Consider the following 17,647-nt stretch of genomic DNA (forward strand, 5'->3'; position numbering starts at 1 on the left):
CAAAATGACAGCAAAGCTGACGGAAAAATACTTTTGAAAAAAGGCAGATTTTAATATATGTTAATAATAAACTGTAAGTATGGTTGATACAACAGCAATAAGCATAAACATGAATGCCTCCACATCATGGGATGTACAAAGAGCCTCCTCATCAAAACTCTGACTCACTTAGATTAAACTTGGACGAGAAGTGGAAACCTTTTCCGATTTAGAAAATTTCTTTATTCTATTTAATCTCATCAAAACTTTCCTACGTTCCTAGGCCGCCCGTTGAACATTGGAACATACTCACAGTATGGTCCTATCACCACAATATTTCACTGTTTAGATGGTGTGATCAGTATTATCTGAGGTGTTGCTCCACCTATGCCCTTTTATTGTACATATAGGCAAACAATATATAGATTATTTTGATCTCATTTGTTTTGAGCACCATCTTCTAATTGTTTGCTATGGCCCCTAAAAATAATTTGCTGTAAACATGGGGACCCTAATGATTTTCTTTCAACATCATTAATCCTTCTCTGTTTAATTCTCCCCTGTCACTTTCAGTTTCATAGGTTTTCAGTTGTGAGATACTCTTTCCATTTCTGGATGATGGATTGGAACAGTTCTTACTGAACAAGAAAGAGGAAAGACCATGATATTGTTACAATTAATTTAAAAATATACTATTTCTTGTGAATACATGGTTTTGTAAGGCAGTGTAATCCATGTACACTAGATTTTTTGTGTTTGATAGAGCTTTACAAAAAAACTTGTAAAAAGTTTCATTGTTCATTGGCGCCAAAGAGAAAGGGGAGTTGCTCACATCCATCATAATGGTATTTTATGGATGTGTCCTTTTACCTCAAAACTAAGATCAAGTATTCCGCTTTGTGTTTATTGCTGAGCATGATCTCAAAGCAATATCCAAAAAAAACAAAAACATTAGGTCAAAGTGTTCCGTTCTAATTCCTCCAGAACACTTTAGAATACCATCTTAATTAAACATGATTGTTTTCTGGGTTTGTTTAATTCTTAAAACTGCAACTGGGTCTTGCTGCCAAATAAGTCCCCTTGGACTTTTCAGCCACTCGGTGTCTGTGTTTGTGTGTGTGCGTGTGTGTGTGTGTGTGTGTGTGTGTGTGTGCGTGTATGCGTGTGGAAGAGAGAGCATGTGCAGAGCCAAGTGGGTCAGAAAACTGATTTCTTGGTTCCCTGTGGAGACAGCAAGACCTTTATCTTCAATTTCAGAGATTTCCTCTGTGGTCAGAACAGGAGGCTACAGCACCTATTTCTTCTTCTCTCCAACACTTTTTCATTTTACTGGGCCATCACTTACCTTAGACGAGACAAGAGAAGATATAAGGTGGACATTTTTACATCCATCTTGGGCAGATGTATTGCTTTTACAACCTTCTCATTTTCAACCCAATCATGAAGGTGTTTTTATTTTATGATGGTGTTTTTATTTTATTTACATAGTATACTGATGATTTATATAGAGTGTTGATCACCCATAACAATAGACATATTCTAAATGACTCACTCTAAAATACCATGACTTAGGCATACAGTCTTGAGTGAATAAGATGAGCCATGTTTTGCAATTCAGAACCTTGCAAGAAATTAGAATAATTTCAAAAGGTATAACTAATTTATTGAGTCATTATACATACTAAGATATTGCAGATGTTTGTTTCAGTGTAATTTTGTTGAATATGCATGTAAATTACTTTCTCCCAAAGTTGTTTTAGTACAGACAGGTTATACTATCACCTGTCTCTGTTTCCCATTACTTTTCCAAAGTAATGGGAAAGACTGCTGAGAGGAAGGCAAGACTGTTAGAAAATGTTACACATGTAACAGGGATAACCCCAGCCTTAACAAGAATGTGGATTAAAGCACATTTAAGAGATTGGGGGAGTTGAGCAAGGTGTGGAATAAGACTGGAGTTGGTGCTTCAATGAGTACCAACTCATTGGGCCAAAGAGAAAGTTTGAAAATAAAGCTTGGTAAATGAAAGGAGAGTTGGACTCAAAATTGACTTGGGTACAGGATAAAGATACCACAATGATGGTTTAGGAATTCATGTTTTCTGGAAACATGTCAGTTTCCTGCAGAACTTTGCACCTGTCTACAAAGACTGGACTACTCATACCTGATTTAATCACAGTGACTGCACAGTGCTTGATTGGCTATATGACTGCCCAATCTGTAAAGTAGTCCCAAAGCAAGTGACCAAGTATCGCATAATGCATAGATGGCACAGTACGGTTGTGCTCCCACAATATTGATTTTGATTACCAATATTTTGGTAATCAAAATCTATTTTTAATTACTTTTATGCAATATTCCTATTTTTGTAATATCTGAAATTTGGGCTTTAACATGAATAGAAATAAAACTAATAATGTGAGTTTCCATTTTCAACTTGATTAGCAGAAATTAATTTGCTTTTTGATTAATTTAATCGATACAACTCTGACATCAAAGCTGGACATTCATTGCCCAGCTTTGATGTCTTCTACAGAACCACATCTCACCTATTTCCATGCAGAATTTGTCAAAATCCAAGTCAGTGAACACACAAATCTTAGACCAAGACTAAAACAGTCACGTCTATTTTTCTTTGTCTTTTAAAATTTATAGGGCCATGAGACCTATCAGCCTTTCTTAGCTAATAATACTTTTAGGACCATTAAGAGTGGTTGAGACTCCCTCACAGCAGCACTTAGCAGTCTCAGTGGTGTACTGCTGGAGGACAGAAGTAACCGGGCCACAGTGTGACAACCTCCCCTCCAGCAACAGAGGGTCTGAGCAGACTTCCAATTTGACATTGCTAAGACCAGGATAGCAGTCCCAGGGGGTGATTGGTATGAGACTCCAAGTCAACCAAAAAGGCAAATACGACACCCAGTAAAATATTGTCCTAATCCTAATGCTACAATAATTGGGAAGGAGGCATGTTTTTCCACACTTTTTTAGATTTCATATTTCTGCGGTTTGTCTAAAAAAGTTGTAGCTTAGGTGAAAGTGCTGACTGTCTAAAGATGTCAGAGACAAAATTTTAGAGTGTCTCTTATCCGTTTCTTCATGATTTGTCAAAATAGCTAGCAAATGTACTGCATGAAGAACACCCTGTAATTTTAAGCTGCTCCTGTTGGCGTTGCTCAGATTGCCACGTTTAAACAGGGCACTGTAAAATCTAGATCCTCTCTGGACTGAAAGCATTGCTTTTTTTATTCTCGAAGTGTTTTGTGCAGGGTCAAAACACTTGAAGAATGGCTAGAAGATGCCTGTTGTTGATCAAAGCAGAAGAATATTCAATTAAATGAGAGAGAAAGTCCTCTATTATCTTCCCTCTTTGCTCAGGGCTGAAAACAAACTGTTGCTGAATTAAAAGTTGCTGAGGGGAAAACTGACGTTTACAGTCAATACGCTCTTTGTTTCTTAAGTAGAAATCTGAAAAAAAATTGATTGGAGGTGAGAGAGGGGAATCAAGTGACTGAGGTTTGACAATACATTTAGAGACAGCAAACTATACTGGATTCGGAAATAAGAATCTGCATAAGATGTCAACTTTGGCATCATTAGTTGACCATGATGGGAGGACTTAAAACCTTAGATTGTTTATAAGGTGCACAATACAGAGGGGTGGCCAGTCATTATTAACTAGTCATCCAAAAGCAGTGTTTTGAAAAAATACAGACTTTACACTGTAATGGAATGTTAAAATAGTCTTATCTAAATAACATTTCATGAGATAAGCCAACCCAAAATATTCCTCATATTTCTAACATTGAAAGTGAATACTGGATGTTTTCTAAAATGCCTTAAACAAATCTGAAATGTTTTGATTTACAGCATCTTTTTTTTTTTTTGCTGTGCCTACTACATGATTTATTATAAATGACTTTCTTGTCACCTCTGTTCCATAAAGGACATCTAACAGTTGTCCTATCAACGGTTTCTCCCATTTGAGCTGGGATTGTTTGTAGCTTCTCCAGAGTTACTGCGGGCCTCTTGGGAGCTTCTCTGATTAATTCCTTCACAGCCTGATCTGTTAGATTAAGGTAGATGGCCCCGTTTTAGTACAGTTCCAATTGTGCCAAATTATTCCCACTTCAGCTTGATGGATTAAATAGCAACCAGTAATATGCCATATTACTTTCTCACCCAACCAAGTCCAAAGCACCAACGCATATTTATATAGTATATCTGTGATATGTCTAGTGACCCTTGGTCTTCACAATGATGTTTGTTCACTAATATCCTCTAACTAGCCTGTAATGCTTTTAAAATACAGCTGTATTTATACTGACATTAAACTACATTTTAATGGAAACTGTGTACTGATTAGTTAACTACTGATTGGCCCAAGTTGATGTTTGTTTTTGTATGTTATGTATTTCAGTGCTACTTTGACACATTCAAAAGTTGCTGCTTGTCAATTGTTTTGTCATAGACATATAACAAAGAGCTCTAACACACAAAATGTAGACATAAGTTACCAGCACAATGTAAAGTGAGACCCTTGGTGTCATGGTAAACTTTCAAGACAGCACACTATGTTCTTATACTACTTTACACCATGGGACTTGTTTCCCAGGCCTGATTAAGGAGCTAACCATGGGCTACATTGATCCAGGTCCTCCTACTGCTTCAGTTTCCTCTGCCCGCACATCAGCTCATTGTAGGGGAACGTGCAGAAGTGATTACTCTCGAATTAAGACTTGCCTCGCCGCAGATATATGTGTGGCATAATTAAATAATGGCTGCCTCACCCGAACAGTCCCAATGCAGACAAGACTCGCGGCCTCGTCAGATTGGCCCAATATTAACCATGACACATGCGTAACCAGGCTGGTAATTAATGCACTGAATCAATTACAAATTAGTCAATTTGGAGAATTCCCCATAGGAGTCCACTCATTACTAGTGCTCTGATGGAGTTACAAGTTCTTCTCATGGGAAGTAGTGTCACTTTACTGTTCTCCTTTTGTATCCTTCTTTATCCGTCTTCTGAAGGTAAGACAAATGACAAAACTGAGGTTGTTTTCATATACCACCAAACATGTCAGTTACTCAGGTCTAGATTACAAGCAGTGTCCAGGTAGAGGAAAATGTGAAGCTAATTGGATCTAATGAAGTCCCCTCTCTTTAAAAGGTAGCTAATGAGTGTCATCATTTGGAACAGCTGCTACAGCCATGCTGATTAGGCTAACTTTAGGCAAAACCTTCATAAAAAACCTTTAAATGCAAGTTTTATGGTTTATTATTGATATTAGTCAAGCAATATATATATATATATATATATATATATATATATATATATATTGTTGTATATAGCACAGATTGTGTAAATATTTTAGAATTGAAGAAATTTTAACACTGATTATGTTTATTAAGTTATGTTCATAGAGTGGAGGTGGCAACAAAGTAAAGAGATTTAGTATTACCATTTGTATTATTGCTACTCACAGCAATGCATGGGATGGACACTGGCTCATTTGTTTTCCTGCTGGTGGCAGAGTCTGTCTCAATTATGGATCTTTTAAGTTTAATTCTGAAACTGTCAGGAGCTGGAATGGGAATGAGCTGCCGGAAGATAGGCAGCAGAAGATAGCATGGAGGCCATTGTCACTATCTGTATGTGAATGTCAGTGAGTTCAGTGGAGTATCATCCTGCTTACTGGTCACTTCACTGGGCGTGGCATTGGTGTCTTGTTGTGTTTTTTTTTATTTTTGTTGTTTGATTTTGTTATTTTTTTCCAGATCTTGCTTTGTGATGTAAAACACTTGTGTCACCACATTACAGATGTGCTCTATTGGATTTGATGACACTTGTGGTCACCATTTGAGTATAAAAAACACATTTTTATGTTCAAGAAACCAGACTGAGGTGACTTAAGTTTTGTGACATGGTATATATAGCCAATAGGAAATGCAAACATGAGTCATATGGACATGATCAGTGAATTATGTGCCTGAACAACAGAGCAAGCAGATCAGCTGCTACCCCATTTTTGAAAGTGGGGTGCAAACCTATGTTTTGGCTCCACATTTTTGACCCAAAGAAAACTGATCACCCATAGCAGTCTCATATATTTACAAACTTTGTTGACTCTCATTATATATTTTTAAAACTTGCAAACAAGAACTGTAAGAAATAACATCTTTACTTTAGTCTGTCCTTTACCTCTTGCTTGCTTCAATCCAGTCTGATAGTAATGAACTAGAAAGGTAAAATTAATTATTTCTCAGTAAACTTTTCAATTTTTATATTTTTTCTCACTTTCCTGAGAATTCTGAACTTTTGTCAGCATTGCAGTAGTAGGCTGCAGCAGCTTAGACCAGTGGCCAATCTGTAACAGAGTAGCTCAGAGTATGACACGCAGACAGTGTTGTGTGTTGCTCCTCACCACTCAGAGAAACACAAGAATCAGCTTCAAACACCTAAACTGTGTTCACAAACAACGAAACACACCAACAGTAATTAGCAAACACCTGGTGGAACTGTGCATCTGCTGAGCTCGTCAAGACACTTAATACATAGGTCAAAGCTGCATGTGATATTCTAAGACTTTCCAGTAGAAGTGAATCAAAGATGCCAAACTACAAAAGAGATTTATATATATATATATATATATATATATATATATATATATATATATATATATATATATATATATATATATATATATATATATATATATATATATATATATAATATATATATATATATAATATCAACGTATTAACCAAAATGCCAAAAGGAGTTCCTAAGACTGAAATATACCGTTCTAATATTAGGATGTTGCCAACATCAGGGAAACATTCAAGGAAAATGTAAAACGTTGACCTCTGCATCTAGGGTATCTAGTGGCTATGGTGTGCTACAAGGGACATTTTTCTGGCAGGATTTAGAAATATTTGTACCCGTATAGGGAAGGCCACTTCAAATTAGTACAATGTTGTTGTGAGTGATGACCTTTATCTTCTAGACACTAGTGCCAAAATTCAAAGGGCACAGTTGTTGACTGAAAGAGAAGAAGCAAAGATGTGAATAATTTGCTGTTTTACTCAGATCCCAATCTGGACTATTTAAAGTTTTGAAACTATAGATGAAGCAGCACTCTCAAATAAGCATCCATCTCATCCATATTAGGGATAAGCATAAAACTCAAAAAAGTTGATTTTGCATAATACTGCCTTTAAGTTCCATCTGTAGATCTGTAGATCTTTATGGTGTGCTCCGTGTTGCCTTGCGTCCAAAGCAAACAATCTCCTTTATCCCCTTAATTTATTAAGGGGGTAATAAATTAAGGGGAACCAGTTATATAATTGGTTCGGCAACCAATTAAATACTGGTTGCCGAACTTCAAAACTACAAACCTGTTTTTACAATATTTGATGAGTATCATAAAAAGAAATCTAAACATTTTTTATGATACTCAATATTTGATGAGTATCATAAAAAAAATCAAAATTAGGTATTTATTCCTGATGAAGTTGGTTTTCATAGACACTTAAACTTGCCCAGTATTAAAATTGAGAAGTAAGCACGATGAATGAATGAATGAATGAATGAATGAATGAATGAATGAATGAATGAATGAATGAATATTTACACTTTTGAAGAGGGTACATTTTTAAAGGACTGTCCAATTTTGTAAAGTTTTGAAAATTAATGTCTGGCCCACAGTTTCAACCATTTTACATTTGCCACTGACTTAATATTTTAATCTGGATGTCATTTACATTGAGGATGATCTCAGAGAGAACTCAGGAGGATTTTCTTAGTTACACTTATGGACACTTTATCCGGCTTCTGTGCCTTCTTACAGATGTGAAAGTGAGCTCAGGCAGAGGATTTATTGATGCAATACGGAAATAGAGGAAGCGAGCTTAGTGAAGGAAACCCTAAGCCCTCCCAGAACACCAGGACTGTGTATTTGTCTTCAATGGCTGCATCTCTGCATAGAACATTTGCTTGCCTCAATATGTATGGAAAAAAGAAGGAATCATACCATTGTCTAAGTTTTCTTTTTTTTTTTCAAAAATGTTAATCATGCCCATTCCCCAACCTTTCTAACATAATTTGTGCCCGAAACCTTTTGTCTATGTTGTTTTTTGTCTCAAAAATGGCATTGATTATGTCTTGAAAATTAAGTAAAACTTAACCCAAACTTTTAACCTATCATCTGTTGCCAATCTGTTGCTCTTCATGGTTCCTTTCTTCCCCAACTCTTTGTCCTTCCTTCACTGATTCTACTCAAAACCTTCCTCTCTTCTTCCTTCAGAGCTCAGGGATTGAAGGACTCAATTTCAAAACGGTGCACGTCTCAGTGACTCAAGTGAGGGGTTTGTTCCGCTGCCACACTTCCGCTCACAAATGCTTCTGCTTGGGTTGAAAAAGGGAGAAATCCCTGTTAATCTACTGAATCTGGCTCTCACCATCTCTTTTGTTCACTGTTGCTGAGATACTTATTCATTGACCTTTAGGAATTCATGTAAAGTCGGATGACGCCGGTGAGAGATCCCATACAATAATCATATTTAATTTTACTTACAATACTTTAACTTCTCTGTAGAAATTTTCTACACAAGTTTCTTGCTTGGCTGGTTTTTCCATGTACTTCAGACTCCTGTTTTAATTTTTTTCAAAACTTCTTTGACAAATAATTTGCTTTAAATTTTGACTGTAAGTTTACTGTGCTCATACAGTGCCTTGAATAATTAGGAACCCTCTTGAATCTTTTATGTTAGAGATGTTACAATCACAAATTTTGATGTCAGGATTTTCTATGATGGACCAACTAAAAGCTGTGCATAATTTTGAAGTGGAAAGAAAGGGATCCGTGATTTATATATATTTACAAACATAATTCTCAAATAAATAAATAAAAATACAACGCTTATGCATTTAGCCCCATAAATAACATCCATTACAAAAAGTTGCATTCAGACGGCACTTAATGTGGAAACCTTAGAGGTTTGTCAGAAAATATTAGTGAATAACCATACTTATAAATCCCGAAACAGGCCAGATAGGTCAGGGTAAAGTTGTGAAGTGGTTCAAAGCAGAATTTGAACCTCTCATGAGACATGGTAATCAAATTAAATGACAGGCCAAACAAGGGGTCATAGGTTCATGGTAACTGAATGGGCAGCAGTTCAAGTTTTGGAAGCTTTCAGCAGGACAGCTTCTACAAATATGGTGTATATGAAGGACCGAGAAGTAGAAAAAATATATATTATTGAAAGAAAGCTACAAGAAGTTTGCCACAACCCATGCGGGGAACATCCAAAATATGTGGAAATAGATGCTCTAATCAGATGGGACTGGGATTTCCCTTTCTGGGGATACATAACTATTCTATCCCTTTGGAGCCGTGTGTTGCTCAGCCTGCTATAATCTAGATGCATGTTTTTCTCAAGTGGGGATACTTTGCATTTGGGCTGCATCAGGCCCCTCCATCTGCGTTTAATAAAAATGGCCATGAACAGGGCAGATTTGGCCATTAACTCAGCAAGGGCTGGTAATCACTACAAGTTGTTTCTCTTTTCCTATGCATTTTATTACCAAACAAATAATGTGTGGGTTAAAAAGTGTGCATCTGCCATTTTCTTTCTCCCTTGTTTTATTTCCCTCTGCAAGACTGCACTTGGTAAAGTATTGATTTGGGAGCTGAAAAATAACAAACCGACAACTGTGCGAGTGCTGTAATAAACAGTCTCAGAAAAAGAAAAAAAATGTGTATAAAAGTAATTATTAGTTTCTGTATATGGTTAGAAATAGTCAGCCAAATTTAGTTGCTGCTGTTCTGCGCAAGTTTCTAAGTAGAAGCAAAGAGTACTTAGATTGGGAATGAAGGGCTATCACATGATACTGCACTAGAGACACATCCTAAAGAGCTCTTTTCACCTTGTGTTCATACAAATTTTCAGGATGTAGTTACACATAATGGGGGAAAAAAGCTCAACATACAACAACACAGGTACACAAACTCATAATCAGAAATCTTTATGAACAAAGTCAATTTTCACTTTTCCAGGAAGATGTAATGTTTTCTTGGTCCTTGTAAAACTTAATCTAAAAGGAACCATGCACTTACCGTATATATTTGTTGTATTTGTTAAACCTGTCATCGTGTCATGACAGTCCAGTATGACACAGATAATCTGAGAAAAAGATTGAGCTTCTCTGCTTAGCTTTTACATTGATACTGCAGTACATCCTTGCTCTGTAAAAGCTCTATATAAAAAGGTAGTTTTACATTAATTGTCCAACACAACTTTTACTATTCTAGATGTTTAACACATAGAATCTTGCAACATACAGTATCGTTCTCAGTACATAATACAGGCAATTAAAGTGATAATCTCCAAGATTACTCAATCTGAAGCCATCAGACTGTCCACTGGTAAATTGATGAGATCTGCTCACCCAGTTCATCATTCCTTGCAAATCTGACATAAGCATTTATGCGTATATTAAATATTTGTTTCAGATGACAGATCACCGTGTATAATTTCTGTCAGTATAAAACAGTGAACTGGCTGCAAGGTTTAACTTCCTATGTAAAATCACTCAAAGCTTCACCCACACCAGCACAGACAATGAAGTGTAGATGTGTGATGAATGCGTACAAACAAAAATATTATTTCATCACATCCTAAATAATATAAGCCATCTAACTTGTTCTTTTACTTGAAACCAATAGCTGCATGGGCAGACAAGTATTGAACATAAAATGCAAGCACAAAAGCATACAAATTCCCTTACATAATAAAAACAAACAAATACAATCTGGACTTGCAAACATATTTTGCATATGACCATCAGCTGAGCTTAGATTGTCGTTTGTTTGCCACTGACTGATGATCACAGCACTTGTCAGCTGTCAGTCACTGTCACTAAACTATTGGGTCTTTCCTTCTCACTTATTTCAGCTCAATGCACAAGTTGCAGCAGCACTTCACATACAGACTTGTTGATTATCAGAATAAGTTGGGCAAGCATGGAAAGACTTTTTTGACTGCTTGTCTACTAATGACAGCCACCACGGATGGGTGGAAGGGAGAAAAAGGACACATGCTGTCACTTTGATTCACGCCACAGCAGCTCTGAATGGGTGGCTCCTTGCCAATGTCTCAACAGTCGTTATACCCTCCCTAAATGACATTTAAAGTGTGAAGCAATGGTTGTCCTTGTGACTCAGTCACCCCAGGCCGAGACCCGGCTATGAGCACTGAACCCTCAGCCAGGTTTTGCAACGAGGCTACACACCCTGAAGCAAAATCTCCTGCCTCCAATGCTGTAACTCAGCTCCCTGGCATGATTGGAAATGTGGAAAGTGACCTTGAACACTTGGTCTACCAGTGATCTGATGTGGGCCTTTCCTTTTCATTGCTGTTTAATAGTTTGCACCTTTCTTTTCTATTGTTACTGGTTTTGTGCATTCATTTATTTAAAATTAATAAGAATTAGCAAACCTTGTTGTTGTACCGTACTTTAGGTTTGGTATAGGAATAAAACATTTCAGCACAACTTCACCCAATATGTAGTGTAAAAATGTTGATTTTTGTCATCCTCAGAAATATTAACTGTCAATATTGCACAAAAAAGTAACCAGTTTCTTAGTTTTTTTATTATTACTCAAGTGTGTCTTGACTATCAAAAAAAAAATGGTTGTTTCAGTGCCCCTTTTTTGCCACAGAATGCTAAAAACAACATTAACATTAACCTTCTATAACTCTGTTTACAGTCCATACGAGAAGTGACTGGCTACGTGTTGGTGGCTCTGAACCAGTTCGACTACCTGCCTTTGGAGAACTTGAGGATCATTCGAGGAACAAAGCTTTATGAGGACCGCTACTCGCTTGCAATCTTTCTGAATTATAGACGGGATGGAAACTTTGGCCTTCGACAGCTGGGTCTTAAAAACCTCACAGGCAAGTGGCTGAATTGATGTTGCTGGATATTTAATTTTGACATATTTGAATATATGATGGATTCCATAGTTTTGGTCTGTTGTTGTAAAAACAACAACAGTGTTGTAAGTGAACCTGTCAGATCATGCATAGAATTGTTTGGTCTTTGCTGTAATGTCTGCAAATAAAATGGTGTGTATTTATAGTGCTCACCAATGCCACATTTATATGTGGCATTGCATGATGATACTCATACAGCTACAGTTTTGACAAATTAGTGGCCACCTGGTTGGCCACTAATTTGTGGCCAACCAGGTGGACATAAATAATACATGGTGTATTATTGCATACACCATTTATGCAATAATATCAGTTGTCTACTTGTTTGCTTTAAATCTTTGTGGTGTACTTCATCAGTGGCAGTCTTGAAAGAGTTGATGTGGTGATGCTTCAGGAACAAAAGCTCTGCAGGCCAAACTTCAGTTGAATAGTGAAGGTTTTACTATAAACGTATAAGTTGGTTAGAATTAAAACAATTTTTTTCAATGTACACTTATTTTATTGTTGATTTTTTTTAAATATATTTTTTAATCAATGCATTGTTGTGCACTGAAACCTATCCAACCATCAACTTACTGGTAACAATCTTCCTGGTGCTATTAGGTGAGGGACCCACAAATAATTTACCAGATTGTGCACCTGTGCATTTGCATCTGCTATTTCTTCATAGACCTAACCAGTAGCACTTAATTTGTTAATTCATTTAAACCATACAGCTCACACACATGTATTTTTTCATAATTAACAATTGACTTGTCAATCAACCCTTGGGTGTTTAACTTGAAGTTGAGAGAACATTATGTGACTGCCTGAGAAAATACACTATTGTGTGGGTGGCTCTGTTGTTTTGTGAACAGCAGATGTTTGCGCTGCTTGGTTTTCTTCGAGAGCTCTGACCTTGAGGTCAATATTAAATAAAGTTCTTGTCTCATAAACAACATGAAGAGCTTTTTCACTTCAGGGTTAAGAGTGGCGTACCACAGAGAGCCCAAGTCCTAATACAAGATCAAAGTATGATATGTTCATTCTGAAGCTAAATTCAACCTCAAGATTGTTCCAAGTAAATGTTGATGTACAGAATAGAAAACTGTGTTAAATGGCACCAAGCAAAGATGTTCAAATAGAAATGATTTAGTTTAATGTATTTGATTTAATGCTTACTAATGTTTATAAAAGGGAAACAAATTAACAGCTTATGAACAATAAGAAGCTTTCACATAATTTAAATTATTTTGTTCTGAAATCCAATTTAAATTCAAGAGAATTGCAACCACTTTTACTGTCTATACTAGTAACTGATCTGCAGTTTCTTAAGTTCTTTATCGTCATATGGGCTGCTTTCTGCTACTTCAGTAACTTGATTCTGGGTCTTTTAAGCAATCAGTTAAAAATAACAGTTTGTAAGAATGAAGTATTAAAATACTTCTGTATAAAAAAACTTTGGAAAATAGTTTTTCTTATTAAATTTTCTTTGACTACAAATAACTCATCTATTTAAGTTATTTAGGAGCCGGGGGGGAACCACTATTGGCAAGTAACACAAAAGGACTGAAACACAAAATGATTATTTGTGCATAACAAAGTTATTTACATGAAGGTAGGAGTGATTCATTTACAGTTGAAGTACAAATTTCACATTAATTTCTGGTCATTTCCATATGATTCCAGAGAAGCTTGCAAATTGATCCGAACAACCCATCCATTTTCTTTACACCCTTGTCCTCTAGAGGGATCGGGACCCCGCCTCTTTCAAGGCAAGAGGCAGGGTCACCCTGGATGGGTCGCCAACCTGTCGCAGGGCAACACAGTGACAGACAGGACAAACAACTATGCACACACACACTGACACCTAGGGAGAATTTGGAGTGGCCAATTAACAGTCATGTTTTTCATAGCGGATGTTTATTTGAGCATTTTGAGACTGAGACATGGCACCGGACCCCATTCTGAGCTTCTTTTGAACCTTATTTTTAAATTATTTAATCCTCTCTCATTCTGTCCATCCTTTGTTTCTTCTCGGTGATTCCCCAGAGCTGAAAAACGTAACGGAGCCTGATCAGGCTTTGTAGGCGAAGGCAGTATCTGCTTTTGTTTTACATCACAATGCAGTATGTTTTCTTACATTTTCCACCATTTTTAGGGAATAGCAGTTGTCTGTCACAAACAGCAGCCAAACCAGCTTTTTTCAGTTGGGTGCCAAGTTGAAGCCAGTGCTCTGGGAGTCGGGGCTGGACTCTGTGAGAAGAGGCTGTTTGATCTGCCATCCATGGCCTTAAGCCATTAAAAGCGGGGGAAGTTATGTACAAAAGCACTGGTCTGCAACTGCTCTACTTCATCAATCTGTCTCTTACTGAAGAGATGGTATACAGGGAAAACAACACAACTGGGTAAGGCCAAGATTTTTGTCCTCCTTAAAGGCAGCCATTTCATCGAGTCACTGTTTTGTGTCAAACCCTCATTAACATAATTGAGAATTTTAACTTTTACCTGTCCTAACCAGATCACAGTCAAATCACATTTAGTGGCATATTTCCTGGGTTTTTAAGTGACCATGGAGTTGAACTTAAAATATTTTCCATGTCTTCCAATTTTTCAGACCCAAGCAAGTAAAAAAAAAAATTCCCTTTTTTCAAGGACTGGGTGTGCATTCTGTGTATTGTCTCCAGATAATATCAATTATTTGGACGTAGGTAAAAGTCAAGTCATAAAATTTCTCTTGATAATCAATAAAAAAAATTTATATTCAGTCATTAGATACATGCCATCTAGGGAGACTAAAACACAGAGGCTTTGTGGTCGATGAATTCAAATTATTATTGCTAAACAGAATTTTATACAGCAACATCTCCTCTGAATGAATCAAGCAGGAAGTGCTTTTGTTTTGAAGGACGTTTGTTGGCATACTGAAAAGCTCCATGTGTAACCTCTCCACTTCCCTACTAGGTAGTGCATTAGAATTTACAATTTTTTCTGATCCTTACTTGAAATCAAAGTGTTTACCAGATTTATAGAAAACCAAGTCCTAAATATGCATCTAAAAGTTTTAAATATAAAAACTCTGAATAATTAAAAATGTTCATTATAGAACTGATATCCATATGGTCATCTTTATAAAGCTACACGGGCCACGAAGGGGTAATTAAGCATAATTTTGCCACACTCTAAAAATGACCCAGCTAATAATTTAATCTCACCTTTAAAATTAAATGCACGTTTCTTTTACGGCTATAGTCTGCACATTACTTTAACATCTTTAACAATGCAGTTGCAGTAAAAAAAGGAAATTACTTTAACTCTTTTTACTGACATCTGCTGTTTGGAAACATTACAGAGAACACTCAGCTGCTTTGTGTAATGTTGCCATGGCATCAAGCCATTTGCATGCACAGCAGTAACACAGAGAGGACAAGAAATTATTTACTCAAATGATCTACACTTGCCAGTTACAATCAACCCTGATTAGATGAGACAAAGACTTGAATCCATCTTGAGCCCATGTTCAGTCAAAAGTCTTTGGAGCGTGAGTACAGATAAAGTCTGAAAATGTAGTTTTTGCAAGTTAATTGGCAATTCAAGGCAACACTCCAATCTAAGTTATAGACTGTAGCCTTCTTCTTTGTTACAAAGTATAGGATTATGGGTTGTTAACCAAATTTAGCATGTATTAGCTATTAACCCAAAGCCATAAAAACTTATATTATGTTACCTTCATCTTAATTTATTATGCTTACAGGCTATAAGCATAAGAGAATTGGGCTACAATAGCCTTTCACAGCTTGTGATGGTAATCTCAGGATAAACTATAAAGGCAAAACAGATTCCACATTCTGTAAATGTGGAGACGCTGTAAACAAGTTGGGTTGGGGTGGGGTACTCTATCAATCTTTTGCTGGAGGAAAAGCCCATGCCCCTCTTTAGGCAGTGGTGAAAAACAGAGATTTATGGAAGTGACAAGGAGTAAGAATTTAACACGCCAGAGCTAAGGAGTGAGGCGCATTGATGCCATTGATGAAATGCATGCAAATTTGAGTGGCTTCAGTGTGACCCTTCTCCCAAAATGGAATAATTGCATGCTTTCAAAGAAAGTAGGTGAAAGAAACAACTTCTGAACTGGGTTGTGCCAAAAAGCATATCCCTGTTCTGTCTGTTTTATTGCAGATCAAAAACAACAGGATCACAAATTACATCAAAACAAACTAGTTGTAGCTTGGACTGTTCCACATATTCCTGAAAGGGTAGCAAAAACAAGTTTCTCCATTCAGATGTACACTACTCCTCAGAGCTCAAAAGCTGAAACACTAACCTAACTTTCAGACATTTAATAAATCGCTGAACCTGAAGAATCTCTTGTCATACAAGGTATGCTGAAATGTTTGTCCCACCTTTTTACATTTTGGAAAAATATCATAAGCCTTCATAGAAAAAAACAAATACAAAAGAAAATGTGTTTTAGCATGTCCTTGTCACTGCTTTTTACATACATAGAGCTAGCTGGGAAAGGAGCTCTTGGGGATTAAGCCAAATCATTTGTGTGCTAGAGATGTGTGCACAGTTGTCATCACACAACATTGGACTGAGGAAGAAAATAAGTCTTAGTCCTCTGCAGTAGATCAAATGCCTTCCTTCATGTGAATGCCTTAGTGAGTTGAAGCCTAGACGTCTCATTTATTACAAGGCCTTTGATGTTGCTGTCACATTAGTCCATTGCTCCCATAGCTATAGCTCCCAGGAGAAGTGTAAAATGATCGATATCGTCTATAAGCAACACATAAAAAAGGATAAAACTTATTAAGACCATAAGAGGGTAATCGAGAGAAGGCACAGCTAAAGGCCCCCTCAGTTGTTGAACCCCATATGTATTTCCACTTGGGTAAAAATTGCCTTGGGATGAAATCAATTTGTCGGTACAATATTGTAGCATTCCACTTATTGATTTTTTGTAGGTGCACTCTGCTCGCTGTGAATGGACTTTCTGGGTTTAAAGGAACTGGGTGGGATGGAGGGAGGTCTTTGGCTGAGCAGGGATAGGACTCCCTCTGATGCACCTTTCAATCAAGCTTAGCTAAGTTATCCTCATGAATATGAAATATAAGTCACTGCAAAGCTGGGAAAAGTTTAGGGATTGTGTTTGCGTGCACAGGGGTGTGTAGAATAATAAATATAAAAGACCCTTTTTCCAAGTGTGAGAAGTTTAGTTGTTTGTTTGACATTACTTTCTGAAACCCGGAGAAAGTTAAAGCATATTTATTCTACAACAAAGCCTTTTACATTTCCTTAAAAAATGTATCATTTTACACTAGAATCATAAACTTCAATTGATTTCATTTGGATTTCATAGAATAGTTCAATACACAGTAGTGTACAATTCTGAAGAGAAAAAAAATACATGGTTTTCTAAATCTTTTTCAAATACAAAGGATAAGTGGGGTGTGTATTTGCATTCAATCCCAAGGTAGCAATTGCATTTGCATGTGTTTTGTGGTATGACTAACAGCTTCACACATTTAGAGACTGACTTTTTTTGCCCAGTCTTCTTTGTAAAATAGCTCAACATCAGATTTGATAATAGTATCTCTGACTAGCACTTATCAGATGTTGCCATCAATTCTCAATTGTATTTAGGTGTGGAATTTGACAAATTATGAAAAAGAAATACGCATGTGTT

The 17,647-nt window shown here is 36.7% G+C and overlaps 1 protein-coding gene across 1 annotated transcript in view; it reads left to right on the plus strand.

Annotated features, from left to right (window-relative positions):
- erbb4b (erb-b2 receptor tyrosine kinase 4b) overlaps positions 1 to 17,647 on the plus strand; it is a 298,712-nt gene that overhangs the window by 158,343 nt on the left and 122,722 nt on the right. The window contains exon 3 of the mRNA XM_081604430.1: positions 11,757 to 11,943. Coding sequence (XP_081460556.1) covers positions 11,757 to 11,943 — 187 coding nt within the window. The remainder of the gene's footprint in view (positions 1 to 11,756; positions 11,944 to 17,647) is intronic.

The sequence above is a fragment of the Poecilia reticulata genome, chromosome 2, assembly GCF_904066995.2.
Source record: "Poecilia reticulata chromosome 2, P_reticulata-male-v2, whole genome shotgun sequence".
NCBI classification, from domain to species: domain Eukaryota; kingdom Metazoa; phylum Chordata; class Actinopteri; order Cyprinodontiformes; family Poeciliidae; genus Poecilia; species Poecilia reticulata.